The following is a 26,041-nucleotide window of genomic DNA, read 5'->3' on the forward strand; positions in this document are numbered from 1 at the left end:
TTATGTTATTTTCATATCCATCTAAGTAAAATTTATAAATATTAAATTAAAATTTATATTTAGAATTTTTCATTCTAAATTGGAAATTTTAATTAAATAAATATATATTTAAAATAAATAGATTAAATAAAGAGAATAAAAGAAAATACTACTCTCTTTAAATAAAGAGCTTTATTATTAAGATATTTGATCTCCATTGTTGGTTTTACATCGCGTTTGTTTTAGTGAGTAATCCTCCCTAATGGAGGAACGTTCATTAGCAATTTCGCATCGTTTAATCTCGAAAGATAAGTAGTTTGTAAGTGTTTTATATGGTATGGATCACCCTAATGGTGGCGACCATATTTGACTTGCAAATTATGAAACAATGATGGAAGTTCATAAGATAGAATTGCCTTGACTCTCGCCTAAACGGGACAACGCTGAATTCCAATCTTGATCGAATAAAAGGTTGCTAGAATGTTTAACATTTTAGATGAGCTGACAACTCTATTCAATGAATGGTAGCTTTGACTCTCGCCTAAACGGGAGACTAATATCAGTTTGTTGAAAACCTTGGAAATTTTTTAGGATTAAATGTTTTAGTATTTTCACTTGTCATTCCTACTTGCTATATGTTTAATAATTTTTGAATTGTGTATGAATTTATATTGAACCATGTTATTTTCTGTTATTAAGTTGAAGTTTAATTTTGAATCTTCATTGTTGGTCTAACTTGGTTTGTTTATCTAATGAGATAAATCCCTAATGGATTTTCACCATTAGACATTCATAATAGTGTTAGATCTCGAAAGATAAATATTGTATATGCGACATCTAGCTGTTCATCAATTGATGACACCTTAGACTAGTATTTTTACGATATGAAACAAGAAGATTGTATAAATAAGATTACTTTGACTTTCGCTAATCGAAGCATCGTTGGATTCTTATTTAAACAACGAAATTATCCTAATTCCTCTTAGCTTATTCATTTCGAATTAGCTCAATAACATATCATTGGATGAATGGTCTATAAATCATTTCATGTCATTCTATATTTTCTCTTAAGAAATTAAATGACGCATATGATTATAATCCCGAAATTCTATTCCCAATTGATATAAAACCTCAATCTTAGAAATCTCCTACTTGTATGGGCAAATAAGACTTAGAGTTAAATTAGTAGTGGTGGTCCAGGAAAGAATTACTCATTATATTTGATTGAATTTAAGTCTTTGACTTTAATTTTAGAATCCAAACAGAAATTTTCTTATATTTCTAATTCCAAGAAGCAATACAGTTACACTTTCCAAGTGTTCAATATCCATCTTCTATTAATGGATTCAAACTGTATGGAATATGAGTTTGGTATTTTGTGACCAGGATCCACTTTCACTATTCTAAGAACCCTTTGATGTAACTATACCTAAGTCATCAAAAGACTCAACCACATTTTTCATTAATCTATAGCATTTGTATCTTGTTCATAGTGGATTTGACAAGATCAATCTCTGCAAAGAGTTAATATGCCTATATCCACTGAAAGTAGTTCATCTCATTCGCAGATGAATGTACATTCAGGGGTGGATATGAGTTTTTCGTTGTATTCTTAAAACGATAACTCTAGATTATACTTTTTAGCAAGTGTTGACCGAGGTTTTCGGCAACTATTAAAATATAATTATAATAATGAGCTGTAAGAAAGTGAGATGAAGACTTTTTACGTGGTTGGGGCGTTAATGAGCCTTAGTCCACGAGCCACTGCTATTAATGGATGTATTTAATACAGATTCTACACTTGAGAGAATGTTTTTCTCTTAAATACAGAGAATGCTCTTGGTGAGTTTTTTCTCTTCTTGCTCTTTTGCAACCAAGATTCTCCGACCCCCTTAAATGAGCTTTGAGGGGGATATTTATAGTGTTTTGGTGGGGTAATCCCTAGAATTGTTCTTACACATGTGTCTGTAAGTATCCATAAAGTTGGGCATTTCCGATGAATATACCATGGGTGATGCATGGTCAAATCCCTAGGTGCTGTAGGGTTTTTATGGAGAACGTCCTTTTTGTCTTATGATTGACGTGACTCTTCGCAGAGTAGCCGTCGCTAGACTTAAATGATCATTACTGTAGCGCTGCTGTTCGGGGGTTGTGCCGTCAGACTTTATTGCGTGTTACAGTCCCAACACGCTTCCTCCCATGCAGCATTAAATGCGACTTGATTTCTCGGGAGAGACCTGACACATCCCGGAGGGCCTTCACGCTATACTAGCTTCCAGGAGTAACTTGTACTCCGGGTGTCTCCTCCGGGACCCATGCTAATAGCGCTTCCTGGTGGCATAAAAAGACTTAGCAAATCTTTCCAAGTTATCTGATCCACGTGTCCCCTCTTGACTGGTCCACGTATTTTGGGCGAATTTTGGAGCAACATTTACCCCCCAAGCCTTGTTTACTTAGTAAAAATAAACCAAGGCTTGTTCAAGTGTCTCCGGTTGACCCCTCGTTCCCCTAGCTCGAGCCTCGAGCGCGTGGGGGCACATTAAATGATGTCATTTAATGCAGCAATATGCTTGTTTGCAGGAATGTTTCCAGCCGCCTCCTCGGTCTTCTGATACGACTTGGGGGCGCGTGGAGGTGTGTCTAATAATGGCATTAATTGCGGCGATTCACTTTTGCAGAGGTCGATTCCTTCATTTCGGTTACTTTCCATTCCTTGCCATTTCTGCTCGAATTTCTCAGAGAGAAAATTCCTCAAAGTAGCACAAACTGCTTTAACACTTAAACACTTCTTTTAATTTTCCAGTGTTCGATTTTGCCAGTGCTTCTCAACTCTCACTCAACCACACTCAGTACCCCCAGTTCAACAATCAACTGGAAGTTTCTTGCATCTTTAGATAATAACATGCTTACATTTACTTCGTTTGTTTTCTGGGTTCGCACTTAGAGGCTTCTGGGTGTGTGAGTGTTTAAGTTCTTCGAGTTCTGCTTTATGTTTACTGTGTTAGTTGTAGAGTCGCCATTGTCATGCCTCTGTTGTAGGCATACAGCTTTGTTTGAAGAAGGCCATGTGTTCTTCGTTTAGCAATTGCTTAGGGCATAGGAAGGCTTTTCTCGTTTCTTTTCCTTTTTGCAAAACCACTTTTCTGCGATTTTACTGCACCCGACACTTGTTCAGGGATTCTCTCCTGAGTTTCCCAGGTGACACGTGTCCGGAGGGGGCCTCTTTCCAGCGGTTAGGGGACCCCCACTCCCTTTTTCCTGATTTAGGGTTTGGTATGGGGCCTAACTGCTGGGTTTTTTCTTTTTGTTTTTCTCAGAACATAAAATGTCTGCTTCTGGCTCGAAATCTTCGAAGAAGAAAGGGAAAAACATAGCCACCCTGGAGGAGGTTTCTCTGGGACCCGTTGCCCAGGAAGGGTACAAGTCCCGCGCCACTGGTTGGGAAGCGGCCGAGCTTCGATCGACCCTGACTTGCCCTCACCAGCTGGAGAACATCATTAATGTGGCTGGGATCAAACCCTCTACCTCAGGGACCTTCCACCGGCCTCCTCGTGACTCGGAGACGCCTAATCACAACTATGACGGCTTCGGGGCTTGGAGTCAGACCCATTTGATGGCCGGTGCCATGCTCCCGCTCCAAGATTACTTTGTGAATTTTCTTGTATTTGTCGGCCTTGCACCATACCAACTTATTCCTCAAGCTTACCGCCTGCTCTCAGGCTTATTTATTTTTTAAACCGCCCGCGGCTGGGGGTCTCCCAGCCCGGCGGAAATTTTATATTTTTATGAACTTGTATCCGTCCCCAAGAAAGGGGACAAACTTAAGGATGGTTTTTATGGGTTCCGGATCCACCCTGCTAACGAGGGGATGGTTCCATATAATAGGCAGACTCATGTTAAGGAGTACCGCCACCGATTTTTCTTCTCGTCCGGGTTCAGGGCCGTGGACCACCCGGAGCTTCTCACGGAGTGGGTGCGGATCCCACCTTACCAGCGGACGCTCCCCACTCAGGCTTTCCTTCGAAGGGCCCAAGCCTTCGCCTCCTACGACCATGCCGATCTTGATGTCGGGGGCCTGGTCACCACGGAGAATTGCAGGAAGGCTAAACTTATCCTTTCTCATCAATCCGTGGATGACTCCAACCTCTCAAAGGTCATCTGCCCCAATGTGAGGGCGCCGGTTGCGGAGAAGGCCTTCCGGGATGAGCTCATTGCTACGGCAGAGAAGAAGTACCAAGATTATCTCTACCGGAAGGCCCAGGAGAAGGCGTATTCTAAGGCCCGGGCGCCTCTGGGAGAGGGCTTCGCGTGGGGAGTCCGGTGGTGCGAAGGAGCCAAGCCATTGGCGGGAAGTCCGAAGCTAAATTTTTTGACAAGATACTTCAAGAAGAGATTGGGGGTCCTTCCGCCGGGAGGCCCCTTCGTCTTGAAGGTTCTTCTGAGAACCAGACTTCCCGGCCTCAGCCTTCAGCCCCCGAACCAAACTCGGGTGCTCCCGGTGCTAGCACTTCCGGTGCCGGTGGTAAGTCTCCCTTGATAATTCGCTATGTTCCTTCCGTTGATGAATATACCAGTCATAGGCCCATAGGGTTTGACGAGCGTCTCCGTAGGTTTAAGATGCCGTCGACCCGGTGGGGGGATCATTTGAAGGAATTTTATTTTACGAACTTAGGAGATTACCTAGGTCGGTCCCGGATGGGCTCCGGCCCTCCGGAACCTATTCCCTTAGGCCCGTCGGCTTACATAGCGTCCAGCTGGTTTCGGCCCTCGGACAGTTATCTTGGAGATGATGCTGCCAGCATTAAAGTTCGGGACTTTGCTAGGGCCGAATTAGGAAGTTCGGGTAGGAGTAGTTTATTTGCTGCACCTTTTATAAGCAGTTTCTCACGAACTTCTAACACTTGCTTATTTTATTGGAACAGGTACCTCCATGGATGCCATCCTGGAACAGCTTGCCGGGGTTCATACTCCCGTGGCTCCTCCGGCTTTCACCCCCTCTCCCCCGGCTCCTTCCTTGAAGGTTCCTTCCGGCGCTCCTCCCGAAACCATTGACTTAGTGGATGACGAGGAGGTGCTTCCGGGAGAAGGCCAAGGGAAAGGGTGGGACTTCTCGGAGGAAGCCGCCGAGGGTACTGGAGAGCCTCAAGCCCTTCCAGTGGTAGCAGAGGAGGACGAGGAGAAGCCTGAAGTGGCTCTGATTCGCAAGCGTAAGGGCAAGATGATTGCCCAGGACGAGCCGAAGAGGCCTCGGAGGGCCGACACTCCTGCTCATGGCCTAGACGGCGGGGTTTCCCCGATGGAGGAAAATCCTGCTCCTCCTCACATTGATCTTACCCCGATTCCGGGGGATGAGGTGAGGCAGGAGCTTCGCATAGCCAAACACAACTACGCTATGGACGAGTACTCCCGGGGGTATGCCGAGGTGGAGGCCCTTAGGAGGATTCTGCGAGCTGAGGTTGAGGCGAGCATCAACCATCCGGACTATCATGATCCGTGGAACCTCAACCTGGACCCCTTAACGGACTGGTTCCGTCCCCTCCTAGGGCCCACTTTGGCTCCCTTTGCCGCGGAAATGACCGGTGAGTTCGCTTCTCAGCTTACACGCTGCGCGCCCAAGCGGTTTGCCACTTGTGCCTCCTTGAACTCTATCTTCCAGGTCCAGGACCTCAGCCATTCCCTCACAGTAGTAAGTACTTTGCAATTTTTTGCGTTTCCTTTTTGTTGTTTGTATTTTGTTTTCTTCCTTTGAGAAATTTTTCCTTATACCCCGTTATGGTTCAGCTTGCTGCTGAGGCTGGTCGCCTCTCCAGGAACATCATAAACCATGGCTTCGCTCTGTCCGACTTTGGGGACATGAACGACGTCAGGAAGGTCCTCCAAGACCTCACAGCGGAGAGGCAGATCTACCGGGGAGGCCGCCGAGCACCCGGGAAGCGGCGGCCAAGGCCAAGGAAGAGAAGGCCAAGGCCAAGGAAGAGGAGGCTACCGGAGGGAGGCTCGGGCGGAGGCCATGATCCGTGTAGAGGCCCGGCGCAGAGGCGGGGATGGAGGCCCATCATCAGGAGGAACTAAGGGCTCAAACCGAGGCTGCCGAGAAGGCCAGGCGAGATCTTCGGGAGGCCAGGGAGGCTTTGGATGAAATGGCCGCCAAGGTGAGGTCTCTAGAGGAGACTCACCAGTCGGATATCGAATCCAAGGCCGCTCTAGCTGCGGAGTTGAAGGAGCTTCGGGACTACAAAGATCAGTCTACCAGGAAGGCCAAGAGGGCCGAGCTCCTTTCTCCTGTCTCCTGCGCCCGGTGCCCGAAGCGCTTTGATGATGGTGTCTACATGGCTTGGGCCACCAATGATCAGAGTATCAAGCTTACTTTTTATCCCAAACCCGAGGACATGATTGCCAAATTTCGGGAAAAGAAGAAGAGGCTTGATGCTGAGCTTGAGGCACGGATTGGACCTCGTCTTCCACCGCGGGCTGACTGAGCTGCCGTATTATTGACCCAGATTCTACCCGTTCTTCTTATAACTTTTTTTTTTGTTTGTACATATTTGCTGCTGCCTTAGAACAATTTACATATAGGCGGCAGCTTTTATTTGAAGGGGAGACAATTATATCTTAAGGCCTGTCCCCGGGCCATTTACATGTGTATGACCTACCCTTCGGGCAAGGATATTTTACTTAGATTGACCTGCCCTTTGGGTCAGGATATTTTACTTAGATTGACCTGCCCTTTGGGTCAGGATATTTTACTTAGATTGTTTTTGTTTGTCCGTGCGGTATGCCCTAGTACCCCCCTGAGTGGCATAGAAACTTTGTTTTTAAGGCACTCGGTTTTATTTAATATAGAGGAGGCATACATTTGGACGGTACAAACCCTTTGAACAAAATCTAAGTTTAATTCGCTACTGGTAATATTTTCTGAGGTGATCGGCATTCCAGGCTCTTGGGACAGTAGTTCCGTCCATTCTTTTCAGTTTGTAAGTGCCAGAACCGATTTCGTCCTCGATTTCATATGGTCCTTCCCAATTTGGTCCAAGTACCCCCACTCCGGGTTCTTGGGTGGCTGGGAAAACCCTTCTTAGGACCATATCCCCAATAGCGAATTTTTCTATTTTTAACCTTGGAGTTAAAATACTTGGTCACCTTCTTTTGATAAGCGGCCATCCGTATTTGGGACTCATCCCGGAGTTCTTCGACTTGATCCAGAGCTTCTTGGAGCAGGGCCTGATTGGTGGCCGGATCGTAAGTCGTCCTCCTGTGGGATGGGAATAATGTTTCCACCGGGACCATTGCTTCACAACCGTACGCCATTGAGAACGGCGAGTGACCGGTTGTGGTTCTGGGGGTCGTCCGGTAGGCCCACAATACCCTTGGCAATTCTTCCGGCCAGTTATTTTTACGGACGGCGGCTTCTTTTTCAAGGTGACCTTTAGGATTTTATTGACTGCTTCCGCCTGGCCGTTTGTCTGAGGCCGGCTACTCGCGGAGAAGCTTTTTATCACTCCGTGTTGGTTGCAAAAGTCGATGGAATTCCTCGCAATCAAATTGCTTTCCATTGTCTGAGACTATCTTGTGAGGCAAGCCGTATCGACACACTATGTTTTTGATAACAAAGTCCAACGCCTTCTTAGCAGTTATTGTCTTCATAGGCTCAGCCTCTGTCCACTTGGTGAAGTAGTCCACTGCTACTATTGCATACTTTACCCCTCCTTTTCCCGTAGGTAGAGACCCGATGAGATCTATGCCCCAGACCGCGAAGGGCCAGGGGCTGGTCATCAAAGTGATCTCATTTGGAGGAGCTCTCGGTATGTTCGCGTACCTTTGGCACGAGTCACACTTTTGGACATAGTCTATACAATCTTTTTTCATTGTCGGCCAGAAGTATCCCTGCCTCAATATTTTCTTTGAGAGGTTGGGTCCTCCCGTATGATCTCCACAGAACCCTTCATGGACCTCCAGCATGATTTGTCTAGCTTCAGGGTCCGATACACACCTTAAATAAGGCATGCTGAGTCCTCTCCGGTAGAGAATTTGATCCATCATTACATAACGATGAGCACGATGCTGAATCTTTCGAGACGGTGCCCTCTCTTGGGGCAACTCACTGTGGTTATGTATTTTATGATGGGGACCATCCAGCTGGGTTCTTGCCCAACCGTTTGTGTGGTCTCTTTTATTTTGATGCTTGGCTCTGCCAAGCGTTCCACTGGTACTACCCCCAGCTCTTCGATTTCGCTGTCCGAGGCTAACTTAGCCAGACAGTCCGCGTGAGCGTTCTTTTCTCGGGGGATTCTTTCTATTTTATAGTCCGTGAACTCGTGGAGCAGTTCTCGGACTATTGCTACGTACGCGGCCATCCTTTCACCGCGAGTTTGGTATTCTCCGGAAACTTGGTTTACGACCAGCTGAGAATCGCTGTAGACTTCCACCCTCTTGGCTCCTACAGCTTTGGCCAATTTTAGCCCTGCTATCAGGGCCTCATATTCGGCTTCATTATTCGAAGCTGTGAAGTTGAATCGGAGTGCTGCCTGGAGCCGCAACCCAGTAGGTGATATCATAGCCACTCCGGCTCCTGAACCATTCTCATTAGAAGCTCCATCCACAAATACTCTCCAAGTGGGGATGGGTGGCTCCGGTGTATTGGCTGTTGCCTCGGCTTCATTACATTCGGTGATGAAGTCCGCCAAGGCTTGGCCTTTTATGGAAATCCGGGGCACGTAATGTAAGTCGAACTGACTCAGCTCCATTGCCCACTTGAGGAGTCTTCCGGATGCTTCAGGCTTCTGGAGAACTTGCCGGAGTGGATGATTGGTCAGAATTCTGATCGGATGGGCTTGGAAGTATGGTCTCAACTTCCTTGATGCCATCAGGAGGCAGAATACTAATTTTTCAATAACCGGGTACCTTGTCTCGGCCCCTACCATGCGTTTACTAACATAGTACACGGGGTGCAGAATTTTTTCTTCCTCCCGACCGGTGCGACGCGGCCCGCATGCTCGGAGACGGCCAAGTAAAGGAACAAGTCTTCTCCAAGGACGGGTTTTGATAGGATAGGAGGTTTGGCCATGTGGTCTTTTAACCTTTTGAATGCCTCCTCGCATTCATCTGTCCATTCGAACTTTTGGCATTTCTTCAGTATGTTGAAGAAGGGTATGCACTTGTCCGTGGACCGTGAGATAAAGCGGCTCAGTGCGGCTACCTTTCCGGTCAAACTTTGCACGTCCTTATGTTTCTTGGGGGATGGCATGTCCAGGAGAGCTTGGATTTTCTCCGGGTTCGCCTCGATCCCCCTTTGGCTGACTATGAAGCCCAGGAATTTTCCCGACTTGACCCCGAAGGTGCATTTTTTCGGATTGAGTTTCATGCCGTATCTCCGGACGACTTCGAAACATTCCTCTAAGTCGCTTGCATGGCTGTTGCATGCTTTGGATTTGACGAGCATGTCGTCTACATATACTTCCATGTTTCGTCCCAGGAGGCTTTTAAACATCCGGTTAACCATTCTTTGATAGGTTGCTCCGGCGTTTTTCAGTCCGAAAGGCATGACTAGGTAACAGTATACCCCCTTATCGGTCCTGAAGCTAGTGCACTCCTGGTCTGCCGTATGCATTTTTATTTGGTTGTACCCAGCATAGGCATCCATGAAAGACAGCAGCTTAAATCCGGACGTGGCGTCCACCATCTGGTCGATCCTGGGCAGCGGAAAGCAGTCCTTTGGGCAGGCTTTGTTTAGATCTGTGAAATCTATACAAACCCGCCAAGTCCCGTTTGGCTTGGGCACCAGGACCGGATTGGCCAGCCATTCCGGATAGTATACGTCGCGGATCATGCTATTGGACAAAAGTTTATCCACCTCTTTCTCTAAGGCCTCGGCTTTCACCGAGTCGAGCGGGCGTCTCTTTTGCTGTACAGGGGGCATGTCCGGGTTGACATTGAGTACATGGGTGATGACATGAGGGCTGATGCCGGTCATGTCTTCTTGGCGCCATGCAAAAATGTCGATGGCGCCCTTCAGTGTTTTTATTATTTTATCTTTTTCCTCCGGATCTAGGCTTCTCCCTATCCGGAGTACTTTGGTGGAGTCGTCGTCGCACACTGGTATTTCTTCGACGTCCTCCATTGGTTCTACGACCCTTTCGGATCCTATGCGAGGATCCAGCTCGTCTTCTTCAGCCTTCTCTATCTCAGGGGGCCCCCGGACCATGAGTACTGGCAAGTGGGTGGCAACATTGTAACATTGCCTGGCCTCTCCTTGATTTCCCCTCACCGTTCCGACTCCGGCTTCCTGGGTAGGGAATTTTAGGCATAGGTGTCGGATTGAAGTTATTGCACCAAAGTCGACGAGGGCCGGTCGGCCTAAGATTGCGTTGTAGGCTGTTGGACAGTCTACCACCACGAAGGTGCAATACTTGAATGTGCTTTGGGGGGTATCCGGGCACAGGGTAACTGGGAGCCTGACTTTTCCCATCGGGATTAGCGTTGTCCCGTTAAACCCTGTGAGCTGCGATCCACTAGGAGAGAGGTCCCGGTCGGTCAACCCTATCGCAGTGAAGGCTTCTTTGAAGAGCAAGTTCACGGAACTTCCATTGTCAATCAGGACCCTAGCCACCACTTTATTTGCGATGGGGGTCTCTATGACCAGCGGGTCGTGATGAGGAAAACGCACCGTCTTGGCGTCTTCTTCCGTGAACGTTATGGGTTGGTCCATTAGCCGAGGCCTTTGAGCTGGGAGTTGAGTGACCTCCCACACCTCACTGTGTCTTGCGGCCTCGGCATATCTCTTTCGCTCCTTTCGAGTGTTTCCTCCGATATGGGGACCTCCGGAGATCATGGCTACCCGTCCATTAGGCCGGGGCGGTAGTCCGGGTATATGCTGGGTGTCACCTGCGGGAGCAGCTGGAGGCAATACTCCTGCTGTACCCCCTGGTGTTCCCGAAGGCATACCCCCTGCCACCTGCCCCGGGTTAAGGTGGGGCAACCTATTTTTGATCCACTCATAGAGGTGGCCCAAACGGATCAGATTCTCAATCTCATCTTTGAGATTTTTACACTCATTGGTGCTGTGGCCAATGTCGTTGTGGTACTCGCACCTTTTACTCGGATCTCTCCGGGAGCTGTCTCTGTACAATGGCTGGGGTCTCCGGTAGTGCGTATTCTGCCTTGTGGCAAAATATACACGTTCCTGAGAGTCCGTGAGCTCTGTGTACTGGGTGTATTGGGGTGTGTACCCCTTCTTTTGGCGCTTCTCTCCCGTTCGGGTGCTGCCCTTGGAAGACCTTTTGCTTCTCGACCCCTGGGTAGGGCCTGTTAAGCTAGCGGTCGGGGCAGCCTGTGAAGGGGTCCGTCCATTCATCCCGGACGGGTTGCCGTAATGGGAAGATGCCGGGGGCAAAGCTTGGCCCTGGCTGTATCCGGGAGTAGCAGAAAACTGTAATCCACTTATCGGAGGGGTCGCGGTCGGGACAGTACCCGAGGGCGATACTCCTGGCATGTATCCTGCTATCCCGGTGGGATAATAGCCTCCGTAAGCCACGATCTGGGCTTCTTCGAGGTTAATATATTTTTGGACTCGCTTCTGGAAGTCCTGAAGGCTAGCAGCGCCTTCTTGCTGTAATTCGTTCCAGAAGGGAGTCCCAGTGCGGATTCCTGCTTGGAGAAGCGCAAGCTGTTGTCCGTCGTCGACCTTCTTGGTCTTCGAGGCTTCCTCTCGGAACCTCTTGATGTAATTCTTCAAGGTCTCGGTGGGCAGTTGCTTGATGTTGGTCAAGGCACTAACCTCCAAGTTGACCTTCCTGGCGGCGACAAATTGTCTCCGGAAGTTGGTTTGGAGTTTGTTCCAACATCCCACCGATCCTGGTTCCAATTTCTTGAACCATTCCTCTGCCGATCCGCTCAGAGTGAGGGGGAAGCATAAGCATTTGGCGTCATTGCTGACCCGCATGACTGTCATGACTCGGTTGAATCGTGACAAGTGATCACTGGGGTCGGAGTTCCCAGTATATGCCGCCATCTCGGGCATCTTGAAGTTTTTAGGGAGCTCCGCCTCCAGGATATGTTTGGCACAAGGCTCCCGATCCTCACTGTCCGAGTCGGAGTCATCTCCCTTCTGCCTCCGGGAGACTCGGGCAATATCTTTTCGAAGTATGGCAAGCTCTGCCATAATCCCTTCGTTTACAGTACCCGAGGAGACTACGGGTCTGTATCTTTTTTGGTCAAGGTGATCCCGGAGGTCACCTTGATTCCCATTGATTTGATTTCTCAGATCAATGGGTGGACATCTCTGTCCTCCTCTTCCTCTACCCCCTGGTTCCTGGTGCACGGAAACGCTTTTCCGGTCCCCTCGATCCTGAGGGCCAAGACTCCCTCTTTGGGGCTTGCCCCTCTGCGGACCTTTCCCTTTAGGGAAATCCGAGCGGACCTTTCGCGGATCCTGCGCCTTTTTCTTTCGACCAGGGGCAGAAGTAGGGTTTTTTGTTTGGTTTTCCTCAGCAGGGTGCCTTATAGGGCTAGGTTCCCTAGGCCTTTGCTGCTGGGAATTAGGCGAAGACGTCGCTGGCTCCCCGTCGAGTCCAGCGGCCATCGCCTTGGGATGCACGTGAATACCAGCTGCCTCCATGGCTTTCTGCATGGCTAGCATCACTTCATGCATTTTTTGATTTTGCACTTTCTGAGCTTCGATCTCAGCTTCATGATCGATAGCTTTTTGTCTGAGGAGCACCAGCTCTTGGTAGCTTCCATCATCATAAGCATACTCGTCGAGGTGTTCCTCGTGGTTTTCATCGGGAACTATTCCTTCTTCTTCTTCCTCGGACTCCTCTGCTGCCCTTGAGGCTACATCTTCCTCATTGGGATCTTGAGCGTCTTCTAGAGGGCGAGGATGACGTGTAGCTCTTGTCTCCACCATTATCGTGAAGTTAAATGCTTGTTGTGAAGCAGCTTTCCTCAGCTCTCAATGAAAGCACCAAAATGTTGACCGAGGTTTTCGGCAACTATTAAAATATAATTATAATAATGAGCTGTAAGAAAGTGAGATGAAGACTTTTTACGTGGTTGGGGCGTTAATGAGCCTTAGTCCACGAGCCACTGCTATTAATGGATGTATTTAATACAGATTCTACACTTGAGAGAATGTTTTTCTCTTAAATACAGAGAATGCTCTTGGTGAGTTTTTTCTCTTCTTGCTCTTTTGCAACCAAGATTCTCCGACCCCCTTAAATGAGCTTTGAGGGGGGTATTTATAGTGTTTTTGTGGGGTAATCCCTAGAATTGTTCTTACACATGTGTCTGTAAGTATCCATAAAGTTGGGCATTTCCGATGAATATACCATGGGTGATGCATGGTCAAATCCCTAGGTGCTGTAGGGTTTTTATGGAGAATGTCCTTTTTGTCTTATGATTGACGTGACTCTTCGGCGGAAATTAGCCGTCGCTAGACTTAAATGATCATTACTGTAGCGCTGCTGTTCGGGGGTTGTGCCGTCAGACTTTATTGCGTGTTACAGTCCCAACACGCTTCCTCCCATGCAGCATTAAATGCGACTTGATTTCTCGGGAGAGACCTGACACATCCCGGAGGGCCTTCACGCTATACTAGCTTCCAGGAGTAACTTGTACTCCGGGTGTCTCCTCCGGGACCCATGCTAATAGCGCTTCCTGGTGGCATAAAAAGACTTAGCAAATCTTTCCAAGTTATCTGATCCACGTGTCCCCTCTTGACTGGTCCACGTATTTTGGGCGAATTTTGGAGCAACAGCAAGAAATTTGAAATGTTTACAAATTTCATTAATTTCTAGCAATGGTTAAAACAATTAAGGTAAGTGGTTAATGATCTTGCGAGCTGATAGGGGTGGAGATATAGTTAGTAGATATGCAGTTCAAAGATCATTAAATTGATATTTTGAATTATATCCAAACTTACCTCCCCAGAAATTTCGAGTTGCATGTTGATGATCAGTTACTAGTCATTGCCTAATTCCTTCCATGGTAATACAATTTCAGAATGATGTAATGGTTGTATACTTAATGTAAATCATTACTAGATTCATGAATGACCTAATCAAAATCTTAAGAAAAGCTAGAACTGTTAACCATGGTTTGTTAGCTATTCTAAGTGATTAGGGGTGGACCATCCCATAGTCAATAGATAAGAAAGTGTTTGTTCAAACAAATACTACTTTTCTAAGATAATGACTAAGTCTGAAAATAAAGTAGCAAATAAAGGAGATATTTATTTCTTGATTCCAAAAGTGTTCTATCATCTTATTTGACATATGATGATCCCACTGCCTCTGTTGTCTTGTCACAACCGAAGAGATCAATACCATTTAGTTTTCTTAAACATAATTACGGTACCTTGTCGTAGTGGGAGAGTTTCTAGGAACTCACCTTCTTATGACTTGGGAGACACTAGTGATTAAAATCCATTGTGAGTTTAAACAAGTAATGGATTGTCAAGATATGAAACTAGGAAGAAAAGCCAATAGAACTATGGTTTAATCCATTTACATGGAGTAACATTTAGTTTTCTATTACAAGGACATAAAAGGAAATTTTCGTTTATAAGTCTATTCTATGGACTTAACAAAACTTCCTGTTCCTAGTATTATAGGTTTGTGTTTATCTAAACCTATGGCTTGTGGTATACCTGGTAATTACTTACTCTAATGCAAGCAACTTACTTTTGTAAGATGCTGAAGCATTTTCTTTCTAATGGCAATCTATAGAAGCTTCACAACTTCTTAGGCATAGATTTTATTTATCTAAGGAAAAGTCTCAACTATTCCAGAAAAGATATAACCATGAAAGAATTTCTTATATCAACAGTGAGAGGTCTCATATATGCTTTAGTATGCCTTAGACCAGACACCTGCTGTTGAGTGGGAGTAATGAGTAGGTATCAGATTAATCCAGGAGGAGAACATTGGAAGACAATCAAGAAAATCCTAAGATTAAGAAGAGGAACTATATGTTAGTCTATAAGAGTGTGTTTAAAACTCTTAGACTACACCACATCAGATTTCGAAATTTGCCTTTGTGCTAGAAAATCTTTCTGATGAGATGGTGGTTACTCTAGGGGTGGAATAGTGATTTTGGAGAAGTGTAAAAACCTATCTGAAGCCTGTAGGTCTACCAGAAAGGGACTGAATGTTAAAGTTGGAGGAAAGGTACTTATTCAGTCTAAGGAAAGTTCTATACATTTTTGGCACCATTCCAAATTGCCTTAACTACTAGTGTTACTTCCTCAATAACCAAGAAGTAGTTGCCAAAGGTATAGAATCCAGTATCCCAAGAGAGTAGACATATAGAGAGGAATTTCACATTATCAATGATTTTGTGATTAAGGAAGAGTAATGGTGGAGAAAAGGTTGTGTTTAATTCAACCTTTCAGATCCTATTACGAGGAGTTTACTACTACTACACTTGATTTGTATATCGAGGTGTTGAGATTATTTGAAACGCACTTTTTGTTTTATATTAGTGCAAGTGGGAGTTTGTTGGGTTTTATGCCCTAAATAAAACTCATTTCAATATAATCAGATTTACTTATTAATATAGATCAGAAATAACATTTAATGTTGCATGGTTCACATGATTTATTTCATGATTATATGTACATAATGTATAAATTCATCTGAAACCCTTTTCACATACTTGATCCTGTTTATTGTGCTGTCAACACATTGTAAAGTAAACATGACTATGTGAATAAAGTTTCCTAGATTTATCAGACATAGGGTTTTACTGATATGATAATCTACAATAGAGTTTACTTGCATTTGGAGAAGTGCTATGTTCTTTCCAGAGCATTGGTTAAAGTAAAGCTCAGGTTGGATGCATGGAGCATGCATCGGAAGGGACTAATATTGAACTTTGACTTAGATTTATTAAACTTACCGTAATATCTATTCAAGTCAATATCGCCTAGTTGATCCTAGATCAAATGATCTTAATCCTGTTATGATTAGGCTCAATCTCAAGAGGCTATTCGTGTTCTTTGATTTGTTAGTTAAGCCTAATTTTAGGTCAGGGTGATACGTACATTTTGGGAACACGGTAGTGCAATTGAGTGGGAGCGCTAACATAAACATGGAATCTATAGCTTCTATCTGGCGAATAGTAAGCAAAGGATGATCTCCTTCGAGCTTGACCAAACGAACATAAATGGTGGAGTACTCATTTCACATAAGCTGAAATATCATTTATACGGGGTCAAGTGTTTTAAGGATAAAATACATAGTAGGGTGTAACGGTAATCTAATCCCTTTACAGTGTAGATCATTCATATAGAGGATCATTAATCAAATTAGGATTATAACAATGGATAACTAATGATGTGTCTATATGGTGGAACATATAGAGCATTCTATATACTGAGAGTGCAATTCTAAGTTCTATGCGTGGATTCAACGAAGAATTAATAAGTTAGTGAATTTTAGTGATAAATTCTTGATCTACTTATTGGAAGCTCGGTTATATAGACCCATGGTCCCCGCACTAGTTGAGATAATATTGCTTGTAAGACTCATATAATTGGTTTTGATTAATCAATTATAATTCTCAAATTAGACTATGTCTATTTGTGAATTTTTCACTAAGTAAGGGCAAAATTGTAAAGAAAGAGTTTTAGGGGCATATTTGTTAATTATGATACTTTGTATGGTTCAATTAATAAATATGATAAATAACAATATTATTTAATAATTATTTATAGTTATTAAATAGTTAGAATTGGCATTTAAATGGTTGAATTAGAAAATTGGCGTTTTTAAGAAAATCAGATGCAGAAAAGATAAAACTGCAAAATTGCAAAAAGTGAGGCCCAAATCCACTTTGTATGGCCGCCCACTTTTGTAGGGAATTTAAACTGATATTTTTCATTTTTTTAAAGCCAAAAAATTCAAACCTAACCCTAGTGGAATGCTATAAATAGATAGTGAAGGCTTCAGGAAATTTACACTTAAATTTTCTATTTTTCCTTCAGAGAAAAACCTGAGCCTTCTCTCTCCCTATCTGGTCGACCACTCCCTCTCTCTTTCTTCCCTCTTAAATTTCGAAATCCTTAGTGTATGAGTAGTGCCCACACACAGCAAGTGATACCTCAACCATTGTGAGGAAGATCGTGAAGAAAGACTTTCAGCAAGAAGGAGTTTTAGCATCAAAGATTCAGAGAAAGAGATCCAGGTTCAGATATTGATAATGCTCTGCTACAGAAAGGAATCAAGGGCTAGATATCTGAACAGAAGGAGTCATTTAATTTTGCTGCACCCAATGTAAGGTTTCCTAAACTTTATATGTGTTTATTTTATCATTTTAGAAAGTTCATATTTAGGGTGTTAATCAACATACTTGTGAGTAGATCTAAGATCCTGGTAAAATAATTTCCAACAGTTCTGTACTAGTCCTTGTCTCGGGTCTTGACCTTGTCGGGGTATAGGTCACGGTTCGGTTCTCAGGTCCTCGTCCCAATCCTTGTCCCGGGTCCCAGTCTGAGTACTTGTCCCAATCCCAAGTTCAAGTTTGGGTTCTAGTTCGAGTCTCAGTCCTAGTCTAGGTCGGGACTAGGTCTGGGATTGGGTCTAAGCTTGAGTTTTATGGTTGGTTATGGTCTAGTTTGGGTCCGAGTCCTGAGTTCCAATCTAGGTCTGGGTTCCAAGGCCTAGGTCCAAGTCCCCCATCCAGGTCCAGGTCCTAGGTCCTGGTCTGGGTCCATGTTGGGGTTTGGGTCCTAGTCCCTGTTTTGATTTTGATTCAGTGTCTCAGTTCAGGTTTGGGTCGGGGTGTAAGTCCTAGTCTGAGTCTGGAATTGGGTTTGGGTCCAAGTTCAGGTCACGGTCTGGGTCTAGGGTCATTTCAAGTCCGAGTTTGGGTCTAGGGTGCGGGTCCAGGTCTGGGTCTGGGTCAAGGTTCATATCAGGATCCCTATCTACGTCTAAGTTAGGTCTGGGATCGGGTCCTAGGTCTAGGTTCGGGTCCAGGTTCGGTTTCGGGTCTCGATCCTGGTCTGGGTACACGACCGTGTCTAGGTTCGAGTTTCGGTCTCAGTTAAGGTCTGGGGCTATGTTCGAGTTCGGTCCTAGGTCTGGGTCTGGGCCCTAGATCCAAATCCTAATCTCAGGTCTTGGTCTTGTTCAAGTCTAGGTCTTGGGTCGGGTCCCGCTCCTTATTTCGTTGCCCTGGTCCCTATCTCGATTATCGATCTAGGTCCTAGCTTTGGTCTAGGTTTGGAACCTGGTGTAGGTTCAAGTTTGGGTCCTAGTCGCAGTTTGGGTTTGGGTCTCAGTCTGGGTTTTTATTTGGGTTTTTGTTCGTGTCTCAGTCCTGGTCCTTGTCCTGGTCCTGGTGGTAGCCCTAGTCTTCTTCCAGTTCCACTTGCGATTCTGAGCTCAAGTTTGGGTTTGAGTTTGGGTCTGGGTTCCTTTTCGTCTCGGTGTTTGAGTTCTGTTCTGAGTTTGGGTTTGGGTCCGGATCTTTTTCTATGTCTGGATCGGGCTCAGGGTGTGGGTTAGGGTCCTGGGTCTTGGTCTAGGTTCGGGTGTGAGTCCTAGTTTTTGATCTCGATATGAGTCTGGGATTAGTTCCTGGTCTAAGTCTTGGGTTTCGATCCCGGTCTGGGTTTAAGTTTAGATCCAGGTGCAGGTCCCAGGTTCGGGTCCAATTTTGGGTGTGAGTCCAGGTTCGGGTTTGGTCGTGGTATGGGTTCGTGTCTAAGTTCCTATCCTTGTTTGGGTTCAGGGGAGGTTTCGGCTCCATGTTTAGGTCTGACTTCGGATTCCCAGGTCTAGGTCAAGTCCTGGGTTGGGTTGAGTCCTGGATTTAGATTTGGGTCTGTGTTCCGGGGCCTAGGTGCGTGGTCTAGGTCCCCTATCCAAGTCTAGTTCTTAGGTCTTGGTCTAGGTCCAAGTTCGGGTTTGGGTCCTAAGTCTTGGTTTTAGTCCAGGTCTCGGTCTGGATTCAGGTCCAGGTCTTGGTCTTGGTCCGGGTTCAGGTTCAGGTCCTTGTCAGGGTCTGGATCCTGGTGTGGGTTGCGGGTCTCAGGTCCTGACGAGGGTTTAGGACCAGGTCAGGTCTAGGTCCCGGTCTGGGTCCCGGTGAAGGTTCGGGTCCCAGGTCTCGGGTCTCTGTCCTAGTCAAGGTCTCAGTCTAAGTTTGGGTTCTTGTTCGTGTTCGGTTCTTGTCTTAGCTTTGGGTCCTAGTCACAGTCCTAATTCTGATTCCGTGTCCGAGTTCGGTTCCAAGTTCGGGTCTGGGTCCAGGTTGGGTTAGGGTCCGAGTCTGAGTACGGGTTTTTTTGATCTTGGTCTGGGTCTAGGTCTGAGTCCATGTCTAGGTTTGGGTCCTGGATCTGGGTCCCAGGTTTGGGTCTGGGTCTACGTCTGGGTCCAGGTCTCGTGTTGCGATGCCAGTCTGGGTATGGGTCGGTATTTGAGTCCAGGTCTGGTTCGTGTCCATGTCCAGGTCTGAATCCCAGTTTATGTTAGGGGCTTGGTCTGGGTATGGGATTGAGTCTTGAGTTTGGGTTCAGATTCAGGTCGAGTCTCCGTCCTAGTCTGGGTTTGGGACTGGGTCCGAGCCTGAGTTCCGAGGCTGGGTTCTGGTTAAGTTTCGGTTCCCAGTCTAGGTCCAAGTTCGGGTCCCGGTCCCGGTCCTGTTCCAGGGTCCTGGTCACGTTTTGGTTCAAGTTTCAGTTTTGGGTCCCAGGTTAAGGTTTGGGTCCATGTCCTAGTCCAGCTTCGGGTCCTTTGCTGAGTCCCAAATCAAGACACCGACTATGGGTCTTGTCCAAGACCTGGTTCCCAGATCCCAGGACAAGATCTGAATCCCAATCACGGGTCACAGTCTGGTTTCGATTCATGTCCCAGGTCTCGATCTGGGTCTTAGTCTAGGTCTGAGACTGAGACTTGCATGCAATTCTTGATCTCGATCCCAATTCTGGGTCGCAAGCCCTCGTCCATGTTTGGGTCTAAGTTTAGGTCTTGGTTCTTGTCCCGCATCCTGGTTCAGGTTTGGATTTGGGTTTGGGACCCAATCCCAGGGTGGGTTTGTGTCTGAGTTTGGGTCGTGGTCCGGTTATAGTTTAAGGTATTAGTCCAGGTCCTGGTCCTGTTCCTAAGTCCTGATTCGCTTCTGGTTTTGGTTCTAGTTTCAAGTCACAGGGTATGGGTTCAGGTCGAGTTTGGGTTCGAGTCTGGGTTCGGGTCTTAATTTTTTTCTAGGGCGAGGTTCAGGTCTAGGTTTTGGTCTCAGTTATTGTTCGCGGTTGGGTCCGGTGCCGGGTTTAGGTCCGAGTCCAGGTCCCGGTCCTATTCCAAGATCCCAGTCCGGCTCCATTTCAAGTTTTGATTTTGGATCCTGAGTGTGGGTCTCGGTTTGGGGTCAGGTCATGGATCTCAATAGTTTTGGTCCTAGTTTGTGGGCCCCATTCCTAGGTCTGGGTCCCCAATCTATGAGTCTTAGGTCCTGGTCTAGGTCCATGTTCGTGTTTCGATTCAAGTTTGGGTCTCGAGTCCCGATCTGAGTCCAGGTCCCAGGTTTGGTTATGGTCCCAGTTTGAGTCCCAGTTCTAGTGCGAGTCTGAGGTTCGGGTCCCTGGTCTGAGTCTGGTTCTTAAGTCGTGGGTTCGGCCCCAGTTTTTGGGTTTGGGTCTAGGTCTAGGTTCGGGTCCCAGTCTGGGTCAAGGTCCAGTTTTGGTTTACGTCCTAAGTCACAGGTCCCGGTCTAGGTCCAAGTCCTGGTATGGGTTCTGGTCTGAGTTTGGGTTTAGGTTTGGGTCATGTTACTGTCCCAGGTCTGGGTTCTAGTCCCAGGCATGGTTCGATTCCAATTTCATGTCCAAGATCAGGTCTGGATCCCTGTTTGGGTCTGGGTCTAGGTCTGGGTATGGATCCGGGTATGGGTCATGGATTCAAACACTGACTACTGGTTAGGTCGAAGCCTCAAGTTCAGATTCGGATCTCATTCTTATTCCAATTCGACCCTAGGTCTAGCTTCGTGTCCTAAGTTTGGGTTTGGGTCCGTGTTTGGGGTTGTGTCCCCGTAGTCACGTCCTGCGTTCTAGGTCCAAGGTCGGGTCCTGTGTCTCGAGTCTAGGATCGAGTTTTGGGTCTTAGTCCCTGTTCCAAGGCCCAATTTTGGGTCCAAGTCTCCTATCAAGGTCTAAATCCTTGGTCTAGGTCTGGGTCTAGGTTCGGGTTTGGGGCCCAGGTCCCCCATCTAGGTCTGGATCCTAGGTCTCAGTGTAGGTCCAAGTTCAGGTTCAGGTTTGGATCCTGAGTTTGGGTCTGAGTCTAGGTCTCAGTACGAGTTCAGGTTTGAGTTTGGGTTCGGGTAGGGGTCCCGACCCGGGTCCCAATCAAGGTCTAGGTCTTGAACCAGGTTCTGGTCTGTGTTTGGATCCTGGTTCAGGTCATGAGTCTGGGTCTAGATTCAGGTTTGGGTCTGGGTCCTGGGTTCTGATCTCATATGGGTATGGGTCTAGGCCCATGTCCAGGTTAGAATTTTGGGTTTATGGTTTTGTGTTTAGTGTTTAGGGATTTAATGTTTAGGGTTTAGGGGTAAGTGTATAGAGTTTAGGATTTAGGGTTTAAGGTTTAGGGTTTTGGGTTTAAGGGTTTGCTTCTAGTTCCAGTTCACATTTTGGGTCATAGGGTAAGATTTAAGGTTCAGATTGGGGTCTAGGTCCGAGTCCTGGTCTGGGTCTAGTTTCGTGTTTTGGTTTAGGTTTGAGTCTTGGTCCTAACTCCAAACACCAACCACATGTCGAGTCTAGTTTGAGTTCTGGTACGGGTTCAAGTTCTTGTCCGGGTCTATGTCCGGGTCCAATTCCAATTCCCAGATTTAGACACAGACTGTGGGTCAGGTCTAAGCCTCGGGTCTTGGGTACTGGGTCTTTGGTCTAAATCAAGATCTTAGTCCAGTTCTAGCTCATTTCTTGTGTCCTGGTTCGGGTCTCAAGTTAAGGTTTGGGTCTAGGTTTGGGTCTTGGGTCCTCAGTCATTGGTCCATGTCCCCGATTCAGGTCAGGGTCCTAGGTCCCGGTCTAGGTTAGGTTCCCAGTCCGATTGCAGGTCCCGGTCCATGTTCCGTACTAGTCCTTATCTCAGGTCTTGACCTTGTCAGGGTATAGGTCAAAGTTCGGTTCTCAGGTCCTTGTCCCGATCCTGGTCCTCGGTCCCAGCCCGAGTACTTGTCCAAATTTAGGTTCAGGTCTCAGTGCTAGCCTTGGTCTGGGTCCCAGTCATGATCTCGATCTAGGTCCAAGTCCTGGGTTCGAGTCTAAGTTATATTACGAGTTCGGGTCCGGGTCTGGGTTTGGGTCTTGGTCTAGGTTTCAGTCTGTGTTTGGGTCTGGGTCCTGGTCTTGTTCTTTGTGTGGGCACAGGTGCGGGCACAGGTCGGGGGTGCGGGTACGGGTCTTGGTTCTGGTACGGGTCTAGGTTCTAGTGAAGGTCCTAAGTCACGGGTCCTAGGTCACAGGTCCTAGCCCAAGTCTGGGTTCAGGTTCGGGTCTGGGTCTTGGAAATGGTTCCAGGTTTGGGTCTTGGTACGATTCCAAGATCTAGACACCGACTACGAGTTTGGTTGAAGCGTTGGGTCGTGGGTCAAGATCCGAATCCTGGGTCCCTGCCCATGTCTGTGTTTGGCTCCGGGTCTGGGACAAAGAACGAGGTCTAATCTTGGATCCCAGTCCTAGTCCTAAGTCCTGATTCTGGTTCTAATTTAGAGTTTGTACCCCCAATCTAGGTCTTGGTATTGGGTCCAGGTCTGAGTCTCCAATTCCGGTCCGGGTCTTGGGTCCGGGTCTGGGTCCAAGTCCACGTCTGGGTTTGGGTTTGTGTCCCGAGTCCCGATTTGAGTTTTTATTCGAGTCCGTGTCCCGGTTCGGGTTTGGGTCAGGTTCCTATTCAAATTCTAGTTCCGGACTCAAACTTAGATTCGTACTTGGACCTAAGTCTGGGGTACGGGTCTGGGTTTGGGTTTGGTTCTAGGTCCGAGTTTGGATCTGGGTTTGAGTCCGAGTATGGGTCCCAGATCCAAACACTGACTATGAGTCAGGTCCAAGCCCCTGGTCCCAGTCTAGTTCCACTTCGGGTCCCATGTCCCAGTTTGAGTCCAAGGTTAGGGTCCGGGTTCGGGATTGGGTCTTGGGTCTCGGTCCCAGTTCTGATGCCTATTTCCTGAGTCTAGGTCCCTCATTTGGGTCTAGGTCCCTCATTTGGGTCCAGGTCCTAGGTCCCGCTCCGAGTCTAAGAGCCGGTCGGGGTTCAACTCCTGCTCTGAGTCTGGGTTCAGGTTTCGATCTAAGTCTGGGTCCTGATTTGGGTTCGGGTCTTGGTCCACGTTCGGTTTTGAGTCTCGAGTTCGGATCTAGATCTGGGTTCCGAGGCGTAGGTCCAGGTCTGGGTCCTAGGTCTCAGTCTAGGTCCATGTTCTGTTTTGGGTCCTAGTCCTAGTTTCTATTTCGATTCATTGTTTGGGTTCACGTTTGGGTCTGGGTCTGGGTCTTGGTCTGAATCCTGGTTTGAGTCTGGGTCCGGGTCTGGGTCCAGGCCAGGATCCCAGTCCTGGTCTTGGTTCAGGTCTAGGTCCGAGTTCGGTTCCCGGGTGTTGGTCCAAGTCTAGGTCTGGGTCAGGGTCTCGGTCCTGATCTAGGTCCCAAGTTTCGATCCTGGTCTAGGTCTGGGTCTTGGTTCGAGTCTAGGTTCGTATCCAAATCCCTATCTAGCTTTAAGTCTGGGTCTAGGATCAAGTCCCAAGTCTAGGTCTGGGTCCAGGTCTCGGTCCTGGTCTGGGTACACAACTGTGTTTGGGCCTGAGTTTCGGTCTCAATTTGGTTCTGGGGCTAGGTTCGAGTTCGATCTAGGTTTGAGTCCGGGTCTTGTTCACTATCCTAGTCTTGTTCGAGGGTCCTAGTCCAGCAGTTCTTGTTTAGCTTCCCGTTTGGGGTCCGGAGTTTGAGTCACGATCCCGGTTTAAGTCCTGGTCCGGGTTCGAGTTTGGGTTCGGGACCGAGACTGGGATGCGGTTCTAGGTCCCAGCCCCATTTCTCTGTCCCGAGTCTGGTTCCATGTTTTGTTCTCAGTTCGGGTCCAGGGTCGACACCGAGTCCAGATATGGGTTGAGATCCAAGTCTGGTTCCCAGTTCAAGTCTAGGTCTGGGTTGGAGTCTGGTTCCTGGTGCGGCTATGGTTCCGGGTCTAGGTCCAAGTCTGGTAACGGTTTTAGGTCAAGGTCGATGTCTTGGTTCCGGTCTCGTTCTTGGGTCTCGGTCTAATTCCGATTTTAGTTCCAATTTTGAGTCACAGGGTACAGGTTAAGGTCTAGGTTTGGATTGGGACTGGGTTTGGGTCTGGGTCTGGGTTCGAGTCTTCATCGAGGTTTGGGTCCGGGGCTTGTTCCTAGATCCAGACACTGACTACAGGTTAGGTCCAAGCCTGGGTCCATATTCGGATCCCGATCTCGGGTCCCAATCTAGTTCCATTTCGGGTGCCAAGTCACGAGCTCGGTCCTAGGTTCAAGTCCGTGGCTGGGGTCGGGTCTTAGGTCACGGTCGTAGTTCCGTTCCCAGGTCCCTATCATGATTCTGGGTACAGGTCCTGGTTCTGGTCTGGATTTGGGTCCCGGTCTAGGTTCGGGTTGGGTCCTAGTGCCAGTTTGGGTTTGGGTCTCAGTTTGGGTTTTTATTTGGGTTTGGGTTCAAGTCTTGGTCCTTGTCCTCCTCCTGGTCCTAAACCTAGTCCGGTTCCAGTTCTAGTTGTGATTCCATGTTCAAGTTTGGGTTAGGGTTCGAGTCTGGGTCTGAGTTTGGGTTTGGGTTCGGATCTCGGTCTAGGTCTAGATCGGGCTCTGGGTGTGGGTTAGGGTCCTGGGTCTCGGTCAAGGTTTGGGTATGAGTCCCAAGTTTCGATCTCGATCTGAGTCTGGGTTTAGTTTCGGGTTGTACTGGGTTCTGATCCCAGTATGAGTTTGAGGTTGGGTCCGGGTGCAGTTCTAGGTTTGGGTTTGATTCTTGGTCAGGGTCTGAGTTTGAGTCCCGGGCTTGGGTCTAATTTCGTGTTCGGGTCTGGGTTCGGGTTTTGTCCTATTATGGGTTCGTGTTCGGGTTCTTATCCTGGTTTGGGTCCAGGGTCGTGTTCGAGTTCCGAGTCTTGGCTTTAGTCCAGTTCCTAGTCTGGGTTCAAGATTGGGTCCTTATCAGGGTCTGGATCTTGGTCTTGGTAGCTGGTCTCAGGTCTTGGCGAGGGTTTAGGATTAGGTCAAGTCTAGGTCCCGGTCTAGGTTCGGGTCCCAAGTCTCATGTCCCAATCCTAGTCAAGATCTTAGTCCAGGTCCTGGTCTTAGTGGGTTATGGTTTGGGTTCAGTTCTCGTCTCAAGTCTGGGTCCTAGTCACAGTTCCAATTCCAATTCGGGGTCCGGGTTTCGTTCTCGGTCCAGGTTGGGGTCGGGGTCCGAGTCTTAGTCCGAGTCTTGGTACGGGTGTTTTGGAACCTGGTCTGGGTCCAGGTTTGAGTCTAGGTCAAGCTCTCATGTTTCGATTCTGGTTTGGGTCTAGGTCGGTATTCGGGTCTAGGTCTGGGTTCGTGTCCATGTCCAGGTCCGAATCCTAGTTTAGGTTAGGGGCTTGGTTTGAGTTTAGGATCGAGTTCTAAGTTCGAGTTGGGGTTCAAGTTCGAGTCTCAGTCCTAGTCTGGGTCCAGGACCGGGTTCGGGAGTGGGTTTGAGCACGAGTTCCGGGCTGGGTTTTGGTCGAGTTTCGGGTCCCGGTCCAGGTCCAGGTCCTTGTCACGGTCCCGGTCCTGTTCAAGGGTCCTGGTCATGTTCTGGTTCAAGTTTTGGTTTTGAGTCCTAGGTCTGGGTCTTGGTCCAGGCCTTGGTCCAGCTTCGGGTCCTTGTCCAAGTCCCAAATAAGGACATCTACTATGGGTCTTGTCCAACCCCAGGTTCTTGGATTTTGGGACAAGATCTGGATCCCAACCATGGGTCCGAGTCTGGTTTCGATTCATGTCCTAGGTCCCCGTTTGGGTTTGGGTCTAGATCTAGGACCAAGACTAGGGTCCAGTTCTGGGT

At 47.4% G+C, this 26,041-nt stretch overlaps 1 protein-coding gene across 1 annotated transcript in view; it reads left to right on the top strand.

The window, feature by feature from the left end:
• Positions 1-4,909: 4,909 nt before the first annotated feature.
• LOC133034556 (uncharacterized) overlaps positions 4,910-26,041 on the top strand; it is a 38,096-nt gene continuing 16,964 nt past the window's right edge. Inside the window, exons 1-2 of the mRNA XM_061109662.1 lie at positions 4,910-5,665; positions 5,761-5,893. Of these exons, the coding sequence (XP_060965645.1) occupies positions 4,910-5,665; positions 5,761-5,893 (889 nt within the window). The remainder of the gene's footprint in view (positions 5,666-5,760; positions 5,894-26,041) is intronic.

This window comes from Cannabis sativa, chromosome 2 (genome assembly GCF_029168945.1).
Source record: "Cannabis sativa cultivar Pink pepper isolate KNU-18-1 chromosome 2, ASM2916894v1, whole genome shotgun sequence".
Lineage (NCBI taxonomy): Eukaryota > Viridiplantae > Streptophyta > Magnoliopsida > Rosales > Cannabaceae > Cannabis > Cannabis sativa.